Source organism: Mirounga leonina, unplaced genomic scaffold (assembly GCF_011800145.1).
Source record: "Mirounga leonina isolate KUSES-001 unplaced genomic scaffold, KU_Mleo_1.0 Mir_95, whole genome shotgun sequence".
Lineage (NCBI taxonomy): Eukaryota > Metazoa > Chordata > Mammalia > Carnivora > Phocidae > Mirounga > Mirounga leonina.
The window spans coordinates 11,443,132-11,458,561 of NW_023270865.1; the positions used below are offsets into that span (position 1 = coordinate 11,443,132).

Genomic DNA, 15,430 nt, shown 5'->3' on the forward strand with positions numbered 1-15,430 from the left:
AGGTCATGATCCCGGGGTCCTGGGATCGAGCCCCACATCGGGCTCCCTGCTCTGCGGGAAGCCTGCTTCTCCCTCTCCCACTCCCCCTGCTTGTGCTCCCTCTCTTGTTGTGTCTCTCTCTGTCAAATAAATAAATAAAATCTTAAAAAAAAAAAAAAAAAGAATACAGCCCACACTGTTTATGCTGAGCTTGCTCAACTGCACAGTAGACCAGTTCACCCTTCCGCCCTCACAGTGGGGAGGGACCTAAATCCCAGCCCTGGAGCGACAAGCTGACCCCACACCCAAGACCAAAGCTCTCCGGGCTCGGGGGCGGGTCGTGACGGAGCTGTCACTCGGGGAAGGCCAGGCAAGCCGCACATCACTCAGTCTGCCCACATCCTTCGTTTTACGGTTGACGAAACCGCGCCCGGCTCTGAAGCCCGGACCGACACTGCAAGGTGCTCAAAAGCGTTGGCACTCTTCACACCCTGGGCTGGCCTTCCTCCTCCTCACCGAGGATGCGTTCCTCCGCTCGTCCAGTGTTTTCCCTTCCTCTCCCGTCCCGGGCGGGCCGCAACATCCAGGGAAAGCCAGACGCGCCGGGAACTCCAGGGAGGACCGGCTGTGTGAAGCATGCGCAGTGTCCGCGCCCTGCAGGCGGTCCTAATCGCCCACGGCTCAGCCGGCGCAGCAGCTTGCGCAGGCGCCGCGTCCGAGGGCTCCCCGCCCGCCCCGTCCTAGCGGGCCACGCCCCCTCATCGCGGGTCAGAGGCCGCGGGGCGGGCGGCGGTGACGCGTGCGGAAGCGTCCCGCGCAGCCTCGGAAGCCGGCGAGCTGTGGAGCGGCGGCGGCCACGGCCGGGCGCCCCGACGGGAGGGGCCCTGGATCGCTCGGAGGCGGCCGAACCGGTGTGTCGCCGCCGCCGCCGGCGGCCCCATGAGTCGGGGCACCATGCCCCAGCCCGGAGCGTGGCCGGGCGCGAGCCGTGCTGAGAAGCCGGCGCGGGAGGCGGGGGCCGCGTCCCCGGGCCCCGCGAGAGCCGCGGCGCCGGAGGGCGGGAAGGCGGCGGCCGGCGGGCAGCCGCGCATCGCGGTGCGGTGCCCAGCCGAGCAGTGAGTCGCGGGGCGCAGCGGGGACGGGCGGGGGTGCCGGGCTTGTTCCCCTCGGGGAGGGTGGGCGTGGGCTGGGCTGGGCTGGGCTGGGGAGTAACCGGCGGAGAGCCCTTCGCATCCTCGGTTCTGGGTAAGGTCGTCGGCGACGGAGAGGAATTCGAAGACACTCGTATCCAGTGTCCGTACAGATATTTTTCCTCAGGGCCCGGGGTCTCACAATTCTGGTCACCCAGTGCCCCCTGGTTTTAAATCTGAAGAGCTCTGAAGTTAAAACAAAGCTCCAGGAACTTGGGACACAAACCGGAAAAGCGTCCTGTTAGAACAAACTCCCAGTGAATCTTTCCTCCGACATGGTTGGGGAAGGAAGTAAGGCTGCTTCTATCACAGCCAGAGGAAAACTGAACCACGCGACAAGTTTGTTCTTGGAAGGCAAGTCGCCGCTTGATGAGCGCCCCACCTGTTGAACAGACTTTGGACGGAGTCTGACCCAATTCTCTCTTGCCCGTTAACGGCTTAACTAGCTGTCCCCTCCCCCTTTGTTTTTAAATACGAAAGGCAGCGCTGGTTAGATCAATTATTTAGTGAATTGTAAAGGAGGCAGCATAAAGGCAGGCGTTTATGGTTTTAGCAAGGGCCTGGGAGTGAGATGGAAGCAGAGTATAGACTTGAAAGCTGAAACTGTTTCTACGGTTTCAGGTTCTAGGCACATATAATTGATGAAAGCACTCAACCATTTTGACAGATAGCTTAATTGGCTGGCAAGTTGAGTTGTAAGGTGTGTTCAAATGTGATTTTGTTGTTGTTGTTGGCGTTTTCTGAAGAGGGGTCCTTGGCAGGCCTGCTATGCAGCTAGTGTATTACAACGTTGATGTGCATGGTTCTTTACCATGGGCGTTGACGTTCTCATTTATTGAGCGTCTAAGTCCTCTGGGATGGTATTATCCACACGTAACGTGTTAATGGCCACTGGGAAGGATTTGGAGTAGGCAGTCTCAAACTCCTGCCTGTGCAGGTGACCTCAGTGAGTGCAGCTGACCAGGTGTGGACCATGGGTTTCTGGAGAGCTGTGTCCATCACTGTTGGAGTCAGAGTCCACTAGGTTCTACCCTCTGCCTGCTGGATTTTCTGTATTTAAAGAGTCCAGATATCCTGAATTTTTAATGAAATATCCTGATTTTTAAAAAGTAGCATTTTATTTTTTAACTGAAACCCCTGTGCAGGCCCGTGTGTGAGCTGATGTGGTCTCTGGCTGCAGGTTTGCTCTCTGGGTTAGAGAACGACCTCAGACTCTGCAGAGGGTAAAGTAGGGTGGGCAGTGGTGGGAGTGAGGGGGTGGGGTGGGGGGGTGGTCTTCTGCTTCTGCCCCTCCACAGTCCATGCTGGTTTCTAACTGCTGCTGACTTCCTCTTGCCCTGGTGGTCAGAGCTGTGACTCCCCGGTTAGAGACCCTCCCCCTCAGAAGCTGCACCTTAGCCTTGAGTGGAGCATTCTCATGCCCCTTTGAGATGCAGAAACTTTGAAGCCAGAACCATGTTCCTAAAAGTATGCATAGTTATTTGGCAAGTTTTTCTGCTGGATGTGGTTTCCAGAGTCAGAACCTGGGGAAATAGGCCCATGGTGGGAAGGAGCACTCTTTCCTGATGAAAAGGTTTTGAGGCACATCCCTTCTTACCGCTGTCAGTAGATTTACAGACAGTCTGAAAGGAATCTAAGAAAAAAAAACAGCCTTGGTTTGTCATTTACACATAGGAAACTGAGTTGCAGATTGCAGAGGTGCTTCTTGACCAGGGAGACAGGGAGTAGGTTTCAGGGCCAAGTTCCCTGATGCCTTGGTGGGAGCCTACCTCCATCTTTTTCTGGCTTTCTCAGCAGAATCAGGCAGAGGAACATGATTTATAATGACCTCTCCCCTTCCCTCCTCTAGCTCATTTGAGAGCTGCCGTTGGCTGGCATCCCCTGGACAAGCCCTTAGGATGGCTCACAAGATGACTTACGGTCTGATTTGGAGAAGTCTTAGGTCACACCAGATTTGGTTGACTTTTCTTGGAGCTTCCTTACTGTTTCTGTGAGCACATCTGCTGTGCTCTCCCCTGCTCACCCCGCCCCTGCATTTGAAACTGAGACTGTGTCCACTTCTTGCCTTTAGCTAAGGAAGCTACTGTGCTTGAGGACCAAGATGGTCCTGAGACATGGTCGGTGGCCAGGCTAGACATGCTTAGGGAATTGAGAAGCAAGACTACTTCAAGGCCGGTCTTTGCCTGCCTGATGGGGGGACATGGTTTGAATCTAGGGTCCATATGCTGACTGTGTGTGGTGGGGAGCAAATGTCCGTGAACCCCTCTGAAATTGAAGGTGAAATTTTATGTGTATTTGTTTTTCTGGCCTGAGGTTCTGACGAAAGCTATGGATTTTCAAAAGGGCTGTGAGCAACGAGTTTCTAAACCATTGTTCTTGGGTGTTGCTACATGTACTGTTGTGTGAAAGTGTTTTCCCACTCGCCTCACTCCTTAGCTCCCGTGGGATATGTTTGATGGGGTACCAACCACTCCCTCCTGCCCCTTCTCCCACCTAGAAGTAAAGACTGTTTCAGACCTCATTGTTGAGGATGTCTGGGTTGTCCCCAGCTACCTCTGGAAGTCACGTGGAGTAGCATGAGCCAGTCATGGAAAGTCCACTTGCAGAAGGGAGATGGAATTTTGGCTTGGGTGCCGGTACTTTCCTGCATTTGATGTGTTGTTCACCCATCTCTACAACCGCTAAGTGGTGGAGAAAGGCTGGGTTGAGTGGTCTTTGCTTTTCCTGTGCCTTTGTGGGAAGGTACATTGGCGTCACAGTGGTTGACACTGTCTTACGAACACTGCCTGGGCCGTGGGTCTTCTAGGGTAGGCCAAGTTAAGCATGAACTACGATGTTCAAGTTCAGAAAGCTGAACAAAGCCATAGTTAGCTTTTTTAGACAATTAGGGGGGACTTAATGCAAATGTTCATAATGGTGAGTGATTACAATGCTGTCTTGTTGGTTTTGCATATATGTTAGAATTGACTTTTTTCATATTACATGTATCAGAAATTGAAAAATTGGCTCTACAGAAATGTCTTGCTTCACTGAGCTCTGTGTTTCTAGTTGATAGCTTTTGTTCTTGGCAACGGTATAATTTTGTCTCTGTAGTAAGCATTTTTTAATTAAATTTTGAAACATTTATTGTTATACAGGTCTTTGAACAGAGCAAGAGAGGTTATAATTTGGTCTGCAGAATCATGTCATTCATTCAATCATGTTTATTGCCTTTATATTAAGAATAAAATATTTCATCTCTAGCTTAAGAGAAAACCAGACCTTGAAAATGCACACTTTAAAATAACAGCGTGCTAAACTAAGAATTTTCTAAGTAGAACTTATTAGGATTTTGGTTTTAAAATTTAACTCAGTTGTGTAATTGAGCATGACTCACATGCCATTGTCCCCAAGAAATCAAGTCACTTTTAGGACTTTGTCTTACTTTTCTAGCTATCTGTATGTTTTCTAGAAGGAAACCTTTCGCCGTAGTGATCATTTGAGTCTTTGGGTTTCAGTGGCCTCTTTAGTGCCAAATGGTAAGCACTCTCCATCCCCACCCCAACTTGACATACAGACACAAAAGGCTACTAAATTTCTGAAACTGGTCATCATTGACGATTTTATCTTACAATGCAATATCCTTTTTCTTTTCACTACCTTCCCTTCTCATAACAAAAATTCAAACCTCTAGTTTAGATATAATAAATAGACAACAAACAAATAATATATAAATATAAAATATAAATAAATATATGTTTAATATATAAATATTTTATTTTGTCATTTTCAGCCTTAATATTCTGATACTTAAAAAGGTTAAAGCAAAAGATTATTATTATTATTATTTTTTAAGATTTTATTTATTTGAGAGAGAGAGTGAGAGAGAGAGAGAGAGCACGAGAGGGGGGAGTGGGAGAGGGAGAAGGAGACTCCCCGCTGAGCAGGGAGCCCGATGCGGGACTCAATCCCGGGACTCCAGGATCATGACCTGAGCGGAAGGCAGTCGCCCAACCAACTGAGCCACCCAGGCGCCCAAAGCAAAAGATTATTGAGTGAACTATTTTCTTAAATAAAATTTTTATTTTTCTTGTTCTCACAAATCTCTCTCCCTCTCTCTCTCTCTGGTTGGTTGTCCTTATGTTGGATGACTGTTTCATTTTGGCTGTTATCTTCTTTCCTGACCATAGTAATTGAATGTATTGCTTGAACTTAAAATTTATTCTCTCTCCAAGGAATTAGAGCTTTAGTATCATTTTTAAGGTGGCCTTTAAAGGCGATATTACAGTTTCCTTAGTGGCCTAGTAAAGTTAGCAAATGTCCTTGGATACTTGTCCTTGGTGGCCAGGCAAGTTAGCAAACATTTGTGCACAGGATCTGAATGAAATCTGGTTGTGGTTAAAGTAATTTGAATGCATGCTGGCCTCCCATTTACCCATTTCTGCTTTGCTGCTTTTGTATGTCTTGAATCAGTGCTTTTTTATTTCCAATAATCTTCCTTTCTACTCTGTCTTCCCTTCACATTTAGTTCTCACGTTGATTTCTTTTCGTTCCATTCCTCCTGGCCTTTGTGGGAATTTTTATGTGTGGCTGTACCAAGAGATGCTTGTTTGGAGAACTTCCTCTGGGCACTGGTGTTGGGATTGCATTTGGGGTATTTTGCAGATTAAAAGGAAGAGGACAAAGGGGGAGGCAAATATGCCTGTAGCAGAGCCACAGAATTCGCTTGAAGTACAGTTTTTAACAACACGTAGATTCGTAGTCTGGTAGAACTTAAGACCTGGAAGAGGAACCGTTCAGATTGTACAGATCTTGTCCTCTCTTCTCACTTTGAAGATGAGAAAAACTATGGCCCAGATTAGGGAAGTGGCTTGCCTGAAGACATGCTTCTGATAATGTCAAGAAAGTAGTTCACTTCAGTGCTTGTTTTGTAGGCTCAGAGTTTCTCTCCTATTTGATAAAGCTGGGAAGGAGGCCAAAAGATAAAATGAAATTATTAAAAGAAGAACTAACACATTTAGTCACTTTTGATTTTAGGCATTTGTTGTATAGTCCCTGTGAATCTGGTTTCGGTTTGCTTTTACCTCTGGCCATGGGCTTCCTGGGTGACACCATACTTTTTACTTGGAATCTCATGGGGGTCAGGGAACATGGAAAGTACCTTTTCCTAAGAGGTTCCCTCAGCCCTACGGTATTTTAAAAAATAGGCGCACACACACATCATTACCTTTATTTAGAGAGGAAAAAGAGGAGTAAGGAATGACATTGGGTGAGTTGTTTGTTAGTACCGTGCGCTAGTGGTGTAGTACGAGAATGAGAATAGCGAACTTTTTGGAGAGCTGATACTTTACATGTGTCCATTTTCACAACAGTCTTCTGGGGTGAGTTCTCTCACTGTCCTTTTTACAGTGCTTACATTTAAGTGGTTGAATTTAGGCACGGAGAGGTATGGTTACTTCAGTTCCATGGTCACACACGCAGGGCTAATGAGGGCTGGAGGGCGGAGTGGTTAAAACCTGACCTTGTAACTTCTGGGTCTCTGCTCTGGCCATGGCATTCTATAGCCGGGTCACCCATACCGTGTGTGTCCTGATGTCTTAGGCAGTGAGCCATTCCAGCAGAGGGAATGGACTGAGCCAGTCACCAGTGTAAAAGCAGAGGCTAAGTGTTGGTCAAGTGTTTGGACTGAAGCGGGGGTGTGTGTAGGGGAATCACGGAATACAGGCTAGTGTGGTGGGTTGGGTCCACCACATAAGAGACTTCCCTGCTTATTTGGGAATTAAAGGGTTTCAGTGAGGTGGGGGAAGGTGGGTATGTTAGATTTCCCACTTCAGTCTGCTTCTCTCAGTATCCCTTCTTCATCTGCTCACCTCTTCCTTCCTCTTTCCCCCTGCTATGCTGGGCCATGTACCAGGAGCTGGGGTGTCGGGGGAATTGGGGATGGGAGTATTTCAGGTCATTCGCTTAATTCCTTATTTGTTACTGACCTTATTAACTCCTTCCTGTGTTTCCTTGCGCCTGGAGCCTCTGTCTTGTGTGGAGATTGGGCTGTGCTGTCATGGGGAGGAAGCATAGGGAATTGGGGGTCTGGTTACACTTTATGTGTACGTCGGCCAGTTGCCTCGCTTCCAGCTCTGGGGGTCTCCTGTACCCTGAGAAGTCCTTGGCTCTGCCAGTCCCCGAGCCCCTCTGGGGTTTTTTTCAGGTTTACCGTCTTACCATCCAACAGATGTTCCTTCACTGGCATGGAGGCTCTGTTGTCCTTGGTCATTTACTGTTTCTTTGTCCCCTTTTGGACTGTTTGGGCTTTCACATATCTTGTGGTTTTAGTAAAGATAGGGTTGGTATTTCTGTTTCTCCTCATTGTCAGGTTGTGGCTTATCTTGAGGGGTAAAGGCGATAGTCCTTGTCTAGCACCCAGTGGGCTTTTTTTCCTTTCTGGTACATAGCAGGTTCTTGTTCACTCACTAAATGAGACTAGAGACTTAAGAACAAAGTCAGTCAGAGTGGCAGCACTTCAAGTATGTGGGACGAGAGGGATGTGCTCAACAGAATGTGGCTGGCTGCTTCAGAGGGGGGGGTCAGGGAGCAGGAGGAGCCTTGGGAGGTTTTTGAGCTTTGGGGACTTAAAATAATTGATGTTCTCCTATCCTTGTTTTTAAAGCGGTGATTGTAAAATTGGCTTGTGACATAATAAAGCACTTGGCCTTCATTCCTGTGTAAATACTTTTATTAGTACTGTCTCCATTCTTGGAACTTGATAGGATCGTGACAGGGCGTCGTTGATAAGACACATGCTAAGATGCTTACCAACGTGGTTGAGCCCACATTAATAGATGTTCCAGTTAAAGAGGCCTCAGAGCCATGTAGCCAGTGGAGTGATGTTAAAGTGTGTCATTTAAATTAAGAAGCTCTGAAGTGGAATGATAGAAGCATGAGCATCCGAGATTTAAGATCCATATTTATATCAGATCATCATCAATGTAATATGAAAAAAGTTAAACATTTAGTGTCTGATAAATTTTTTAAGCAAGTGCATATTGTAATAGGGAAAATGTCAGTGCAACAAATTTTTGAAATGTCTGATTTGGTGTGATTTCAGTGAGGAGGACATGTATCGTGACGCGGATGAAATAGAAAAGGAGAAAGAATTACTTACACATGAAAGAGGGTTATCAGGTATGTTTGGAATTGTTTTATTCATAGAGTTCTTACTACTTACAGTAGAAAATGCAGTAAGTCGATATATTCATTTTCATAAAATGCTGAGATGTGCTTCCTAGGAAACATTCTTATGCATACGGTCTTAGCTGCATCTAATTATTCATTTTGCTGACGTATGTTTGGGGAATACTGTTTCCTGAGGTTTTAAAATCGTAATGCAGATATTCTCCCTGTGTTCTTTACATTCACATCATTTTTGCACACGTGAGGATTTGTTCACTCTCTTGACACCACCCTCTCTCAGTCCGTGATTTCCTTCGTATTCTTAGAGGGAGTGTTTGGAGTTGAAATGCACTTTTCACTTCAAACGGAAGGACTTCTTGGGAAGCTTGGCTCCCTGTGTCTTTGCATGCACATGGCCATGTGAATTTGATTGGCTTGTAAGAAAAAATGATCATGGGATCACGAATTCTCTCATCGTGTCATGACCTTTTGTCCATGTTTCTGCTCAGTCAGGCCTGCTCTTTTGCCCCCACCCCTCAGACCCCTGTACCCAGGGGCCTGTTGCTGCTAGGGGGAGGCAGGACCCTGGGCCGCCTGCACTGCGGGCAGGCCCGACTGAGCTGTCTGTGGAGAAGAACCCCCCACTTCCCCGGCTAGCTCGGGCTGGAGCTGAGAGGATGCTGCACTTGGGGGATACACCATAAGTGACTTGCAAGTGGCATTCTCTCTCATGACCTGCTGCTGGTTAGTTCTGAGCACTAGCTTGTGTTTGGTTTATGGTGAACAAAAATACCGTCGTGTGTGTAGTTAGGAACAAATGGTGCAAAGTGGGGTTTTTGATCATTTTCAGGTCTTTCTTGAGTCATCCTCACAAGAATTGGCGGAACTCTTTACTGTGGTAGCCACAGCAGACCAGCTTCTCTGTAGTTGTCCCGTCAGGCGAGTTCCCGGGGCCACCTGTCCCGGTCCTCCACGAACTGCAGAGGATGCTCGGTTTCTGCTGCCGCCGTTGCACACCGTTCACTTCGGGCCGGAGTCCTTGTTAGTCGTAGTCCTGAGGAGAAAGTGCTGCCTCCGTCGTTGTGTGTCCCCGCTGCCTTTGCAGGGACTCTTGCTTTCTCTGTCACTCTGCAGGTGCTCTGCTGTGGTTCGCCCCGTCCGCCGGGGAAGCCCTCCCTCCGCAGGTGTTTTAGCTTCTGAGGGAGCTGTGTCATTTCTGGCTTTCGTCTGAGGTTGCATCTTAGTCCTTCTGGGTTGTTGCCCTTCCTGAAATAAGATCCTTTGGAAGTGCCTCTGTAAGGGTCTGTCCGTGGGAAGCTCTGTTTGCCTGCAAATTTAGTCTTATCTTTCTTTTTTAAGAACTCCAGATGAACAGTTTAATCTTACTGAAGATGGGTAGTTAACAGTACTGCAGTCAGACTAATCCTTGGTAGATGATGTGTCAGGTGTTTTTGTCTTCTCTTTGTCTTCAGTGTTCTGCAGTTACTTTCTGCTGTCTGTTAAGTGTGGACTTTTTTTTTTTTTTAAAGATTTTATTTATTTATTTGAGAGAGAGAGAGAGAATGAGAGCACGAGAGGGAAGAGGGTCAGAGGGAGAAGCAGACCCCCCGCTGAGCAGGGAGCCCGACGCGGGACTCGATCCTGGGACTCCAGGATCATGACCTGAGCCGAAGGCAGTCGCTTAACCAACTGAGCCACCCAGGCGCCCTTAAGTGTGGACTTTTAAAAATCTACTGCTTGAGGTCTTCTTTTTGAATCCCTCGATGCCTAGTTTTCATTAGTTTGGGAGAATTCTCAGCCATTATCTTCTTTTCTTATTCTCTCTGCTTACTCCTTCCAGAACTCTAAGTAGATGTTTGCTCACCTCCTTCAGTCATCTGAGTCTCTTCATAACATGCCCTTTCATAGATATTTTTATCTTGTAGCCTCTGTTCCATTCTAGACAGTTTCTTCAGGTCTATTTTCTTTTTTGGAAAAGTTTTGGGGGCGCCTGCCTGGCCCAGTCAGTGGAGCCTGTGACTCTTGATCTCGGGGTTGTAAGTTCAAGCCCCACATTGGGTGTAGAGATTACTTAAAAATAAAATCTTAAAAAAAGAAATAAAGAGAAATGCTGTTTTCTCCCAGATTTGCCTGGTCTCTTTTTGATAGTTTATTGCCTTTTGCTCATGTTTCTTACGCCTTTTATTTCTTTAAGTATTTAAAACATACTCTTCTGGGTCTCATAATTTCATTCTCTGAAAATCTTGGCAGGTCTAATTATGCCCGTTGCTGTTTCTGCTTATTTCTTGTTTCTTCAAAGTTTGAATTGTAAGCTCAGCTTTTGTGTATCTGTGTAGGGCTTGTGTAGTCTGGCTTGAGTGGGAGAGAGTTCAGCCTTATTCTTGCCAGGCACCCGCCGTGTCACCTACTCTGGGCCACGTTGTGTTAATTTCTAAATTTGAGTTTCCGGGGTCTTGTGGCTAGTCTGAATTCCCGTCCTGTCCCTGTATGAGAGCCAGCCTGTGGTTATGAATTCTCAGGGAGACTTCCTCTTTCCCAAGCCAGAGCCCAGGCCAAGGCAGAAAGTTTTCTTATGCTCTCTGTTAGTAAAAAAACACTCCTCGCTAACAAAGGGGTCCCAGGGTCAGCGAAACTATGGCTCCCTGGCCAAATTTGATATGCTACCTGGTTTTATAAATAAAGTTTTATTGGAACTTCTTATTTACCTGTTGTCTGTGGTGGCTTTCACACATGGTAAAGTTGACTAGTTGTGACAGAAACCTTATGGCCCTCAGAGCATATGTTATTTACTCTCTGGCCCATTACAGAAAAAGTGCGATTCTTCTCCTCCCCAGCCCACCCTCTGACCCAGAGGCCCAGCTTTCTGAAGTTCAGTATTAAGTTCCCATCTTTCCAGGTTCTGAATCCTTGTCTTTGTCGCCGTATGGTGGTTAAGGACCAGACCTCTTGGTTATTTGAGCTCCTGATTACCCCTCTGGTTTTCAGCTTCTCCTTTGGCTTGTTTTGGTTTGTTTTTGTTTTTGACATTAGTAATGTTCTTTCTTGGAAACAGTCAGAGTCTGTGTAGTTTGCATTTAAACAAACTGTCTGAAACTCGAAGCTGCTTGAGGTCAGGGGCTGCCTGTCCTGTGCCTCCACTTCTCTCCTAAAGGCGGGCTTGCAGGGGCTGTTGGAGCCTGCCTCCCAAAGAACAGCGCAGAACGGGACTCCCGACTATCAGTTTGGTGCTGGCAGCTGTGTGGGTACTCCGTTTCCCCGTCCTTGCTGCCTCCTGCAGGCCTCTCATTCAGCACAGGCTTATGGCTTGTGCCTTGGCCTCCTGACCGGTGAGGTCCCCTGCCTCCTCCTCTCAGTTCTGAGGCGGTGGACCTGCCCGCCTTGCCCACAGGCCAGGGCTTACCTTGGTGTGGGCAGGAATGAGGACTGCAGGCCAGGAGAGCAGGGAGGCTGCACTTCGTTCTCATGAGGTCCTTCTTGAGCTGGAAATGTGCTCTCTGTTCAGAGGGCTGCCTGGTGGGAAAACATGGCCTAATCAGTGTCCTCACTTCTGGATGTTTGCCGTTCCTTGTACTTGTACTTTGTGGGGAGGTGAGTGAGAAGACAGATACAAGGAACTCTTCCTTCCACTGAGTAGGCACTCCCAAGTTTCTTGAATTTAAACACTGATGGGTCTGTATTTAGGATTGGCTGGGCAGCATTGGTATTTGTGGTCTCTGGATATTATGCTTCCAGGGTGTGTTTCACTTGTAAGCCATGCCCCAGAATTATCTGTAACCCACAAGAAGGACTTTGTGCTCCTTACTCATCCCTGCATCTGTCACACTCTGGCTTGTCAATGCCTGTAGTCTTTTCTTCTTCAGTAGTCTTTATTTTTATTTTTTTAAAGATTTTATTTATTTGACAGAGAGAGACACAGTGAGAGAGGAGCACAGGCAGGGGGAGTGGAGGGGGGAGAGGCAGGCTTCGCGCTGAGCTGGGAGCCCGATGCGGGGCTCGATCCCAGGACCCTGGGACCATGACCTGAGCCAAAGGCAGACGCTTAACGACTGAGCCACCCAGGCGCCCCTTCTTCAGTAGTCTTTAAATCCGTTCAGGACAGAATCTGGGTCTTCACTGCCTTGGTAACCCCAGTTTCTAGCTCCGTGCCTGGCACATAGTAGACGTTCAGTAAATATGTGTTGAATCGAGCTGAGTGTGTTTTTAATTTACATCTTTCCTCAGGAGTAAATACATTATAAGGTACTTCTGTGTTTATATCTTAATTTGTTTGCTAACATTTACTTCTTCAATAATTTTAAAAGGAAGTCAAGATATGCCTGAGCATTACTTCACTTTCTTCCTAAAACACACATACCCATGTGCGTGCGTACGTGTATACCACAAAATCAACCCCCAAACCTTACGTGTTAAACAAGGGAAATATAAAGCCCATTTTTTAATTATATAATTTGTCTGATTGCAAGTTGTATTTTAGATGTCTTACAAGAGTTAAGTGAGGTCTGTAGCTCAGCTAACATTGAGAGCTCCATTAGTTTCTGGCTTATTATCAATACCTTATAGCCTTTTGGGATGAGGGCAGAGTATAAATAAATAAAGACAAATATATTTTTTGTTATAGTAGGTGTTATCTCTTTATATAGTGGATATAAAAAACTACTTAAAAATCGTTAGATGTATTTTTTCATAGTTCAGGCTACTGCACGATTAGTTTGATTAGAATAATATTCTTCTTGTGTCCGTGAAGTTCCAAGTGCTAAGGACACAGCTGAGACACAAAATAAGCCCTTGCCCTGAAGGGAACTCATGCATTACTGTGTCCGTGGGTGTGGGTGTGAGTGGGGGTTTAGGGAGAAATGCAGAAAAAGAAATATGTCAGGTGTTGATCAGTGCCCAGAAGAAAAACAAAACCGTGTAAGGGGAGTAGAGTGAAGGTGTGTATGTGTGACATTATGGGTGACATTTGAGCAGAGACCTGTAGGGAGTGCCAGAGCTCCACAGTGTGTCGAGAGGTCCAGGGGAGGCTGGCTGCTGGTCGGGCTGATGGAGTCAGTGTGGGGAGGTGTGGAAGCCGAGGCCAGAGAGGCATTGGGGGGGGCGGGGCACAGGACAGGGGACTGTTGTAGGAAGTGGGGACATCGATGCCACTCCAGTGGGAGGCTCTGGAGCTCTCAGAACCCAGGAATGATGGCAGTTGTCTGACTGAAGTTTTAAAGGCATCACTCTGGCTTTCATGTGGAGAAGAAGGTATGGTGACACTGGAGATCCATTGGAAGACCTCCGGGTTATCTAGGAGTGAGGGGGTGGGGATAGGTAGTGGCGGGATTCTGGATCTTTTTGGAATGAAGTTAGAGAAAACGTAACCTGAGTAAAGCAGTACTGTTATCTTGATTATGCTTTGTTCCATTACCCACCCACCGCCCTTTCTGATTCTTCAGCAGAAGCCAGACTGAGTGTAGCTCCTGAAATGGACATCATGGACTACTGCAAAAAAGAATGGAGGGGAAATACACAAAAAGCCACGTGTATGAAAAAGGTATGATGCCTAGATACACGAAGTTGCAAGTCTTTGAAATAGTCTGTCATCAGTAGTTACGTAATATGTCCTTTTATATTTTTAGACGTAGTTACTTTAGATCATGTAGACATTGGTATTCTAATTCTAGAGATGAGGAAACAGACTCCAAAGGTAAGGGACTTGTTTCGAGTCACAGTATTAATATAGGGCCAGCTTTAGTTGTTCAGTAACTTTGTTTCTTTGAAAAACACATTTAAACAACGCTGTGCTGTTTAGAGTTGGGCCAGTCATTGGTTGTCCTCTTGGGGTCATTTGGGAATGTCCTTCTGGCCTTGTGTGGTAAAAGCTTTAGGGATGGGACCAGCAGATGCCATCCCAACTGCTGTCCCTACCTGGGTCTGGTCTCCTGCCCTCCTGTCCGAGGGGCCTGGGCTCTCCCACACTCCATGTGCAGAGGGATCTGAAACTAATCCCTTCGTTTAAGGTGTCCCTGGAGCTGATCCTCCTGGTCCTATCATGTAGATTGACGACCCTTAGGGAGTGTCCAAGGCTGTGGGACATTGGAGATTCCTGTGACGTGGTCCTCCTGTGACTGGGGCCACTCTCAGTCATAGTCGGGCCCACTTTCACTGCACACTGGTCAAGCACAGCCCCCTGTTGGTTCTCCCCTTGATGTACCCTGAATCCAGCATTCCTTAGTGGGTTGAACGATGTGAAATTGCTACTCTTTTTTTTTTTTTTTTAAAGATTTTATTTATTTATTTGACAGAGAGAGACAGTGAGAGAGGGAACACAAGCAGGCAGAGTGGGAGAGAGAGAAGCAGGCTCCCCGCTGAACAGAGAGCCTGATGTAGGGCTCGATCCCAGGACCCTGGGATCATGACCTGAGCCGAAGGCAGACGCTTAACGACTGAGCCACCCAGGCGCCCCTGAAATTGCTACTCTTTGACCATTTCTGAGCTACAAAAATGGCAGTTTCGACCTAAAACTTCCACCACCTCTTATAACCTCTGGGTTTATTCTTTGCTCATTTTTCTCTTGGGATTATTTATATTATGGATTTGAACGTACTTTTTTTATATTAGAGATACTGACCTGTCATATTTGATAGGAATATCTATTTTGTTGTTTAGATCTGTATTGTTTAGGATTTAAAATTTTTTAATATTTGTATATATCTGTTCTTTTCCTCAGAGCTCGTTTTTATAAAAAACATTGTGCCTCTTTCACATGCCCTGAAATGGGCTGACCTTCTTCAGAATGTAGCTGCTACTTAAAGCTCTGAGAGCCAGTGTGAGCCTTGCTCCCTGCCAGTCTGAGCTGTAGTTGTGTCTCAGGCACTTGGTAGAGAGCTCAGTCATGAAGTGCCCGCGACTATGAACGTTTAATTTGTGAGGCCATCTGCTGAATGTGTATATTTTGCCCACTTAACAGGTTTTCCAAACTTGACCCCTGTATCAAACTGGATAACCAGGAGGCTGGATACCTAACATATGTTTTCTCATCTTTCCCAGAAATGTTTTCCCTGACTTGCAGTTTTACTTTATGACCCTCCGACTCTTTTAAAGGATCTAACAGTTGGCACCACAGGGTCCATAAC

At 46.9% G+C, this 15,430-nt stretch overlaps 1 protein-coding gene across 4 annotated transcripts in view; it reads left to right on the plus strand.

Moving 5' to 3' along the window:
- Window positions 1-798: 798 nt before the first annotated feature.
- OTULIN (OTU deubiquitinase with linear linkage specificity) overlaps window positions 799-15,430 on the plus strand; it is a 31,626-nt gene continuing 16,994 nt past the window's right edge. The window contains exons 1-3 of one of the 4 annotated variants that reach the window (XM_034998898.1): window positions 799-1,094; window positions 8,251-8,327; window positions 13,751-13,848. In XM_034998898.1, coding sequence (XP_034854789.1) covers window positions 919-1,094; window positions 8,251-8,327; window positions 13,751-13,848 — 351 coding nt within the window. In that variant the 5' untranslated portion in view covers window positions 799-918. Of the gene's footprint in view, window positions 1,095-1,201; window positions 1,524-8,250; window positions 8,328-13,750; window positions 13,849-15,430 lie in introns of those variants that run through there. The other 3 variants (XM_034998899.1, XM_034998900.1, XM_034998901.1) reach the window with 3 other exon arrangements.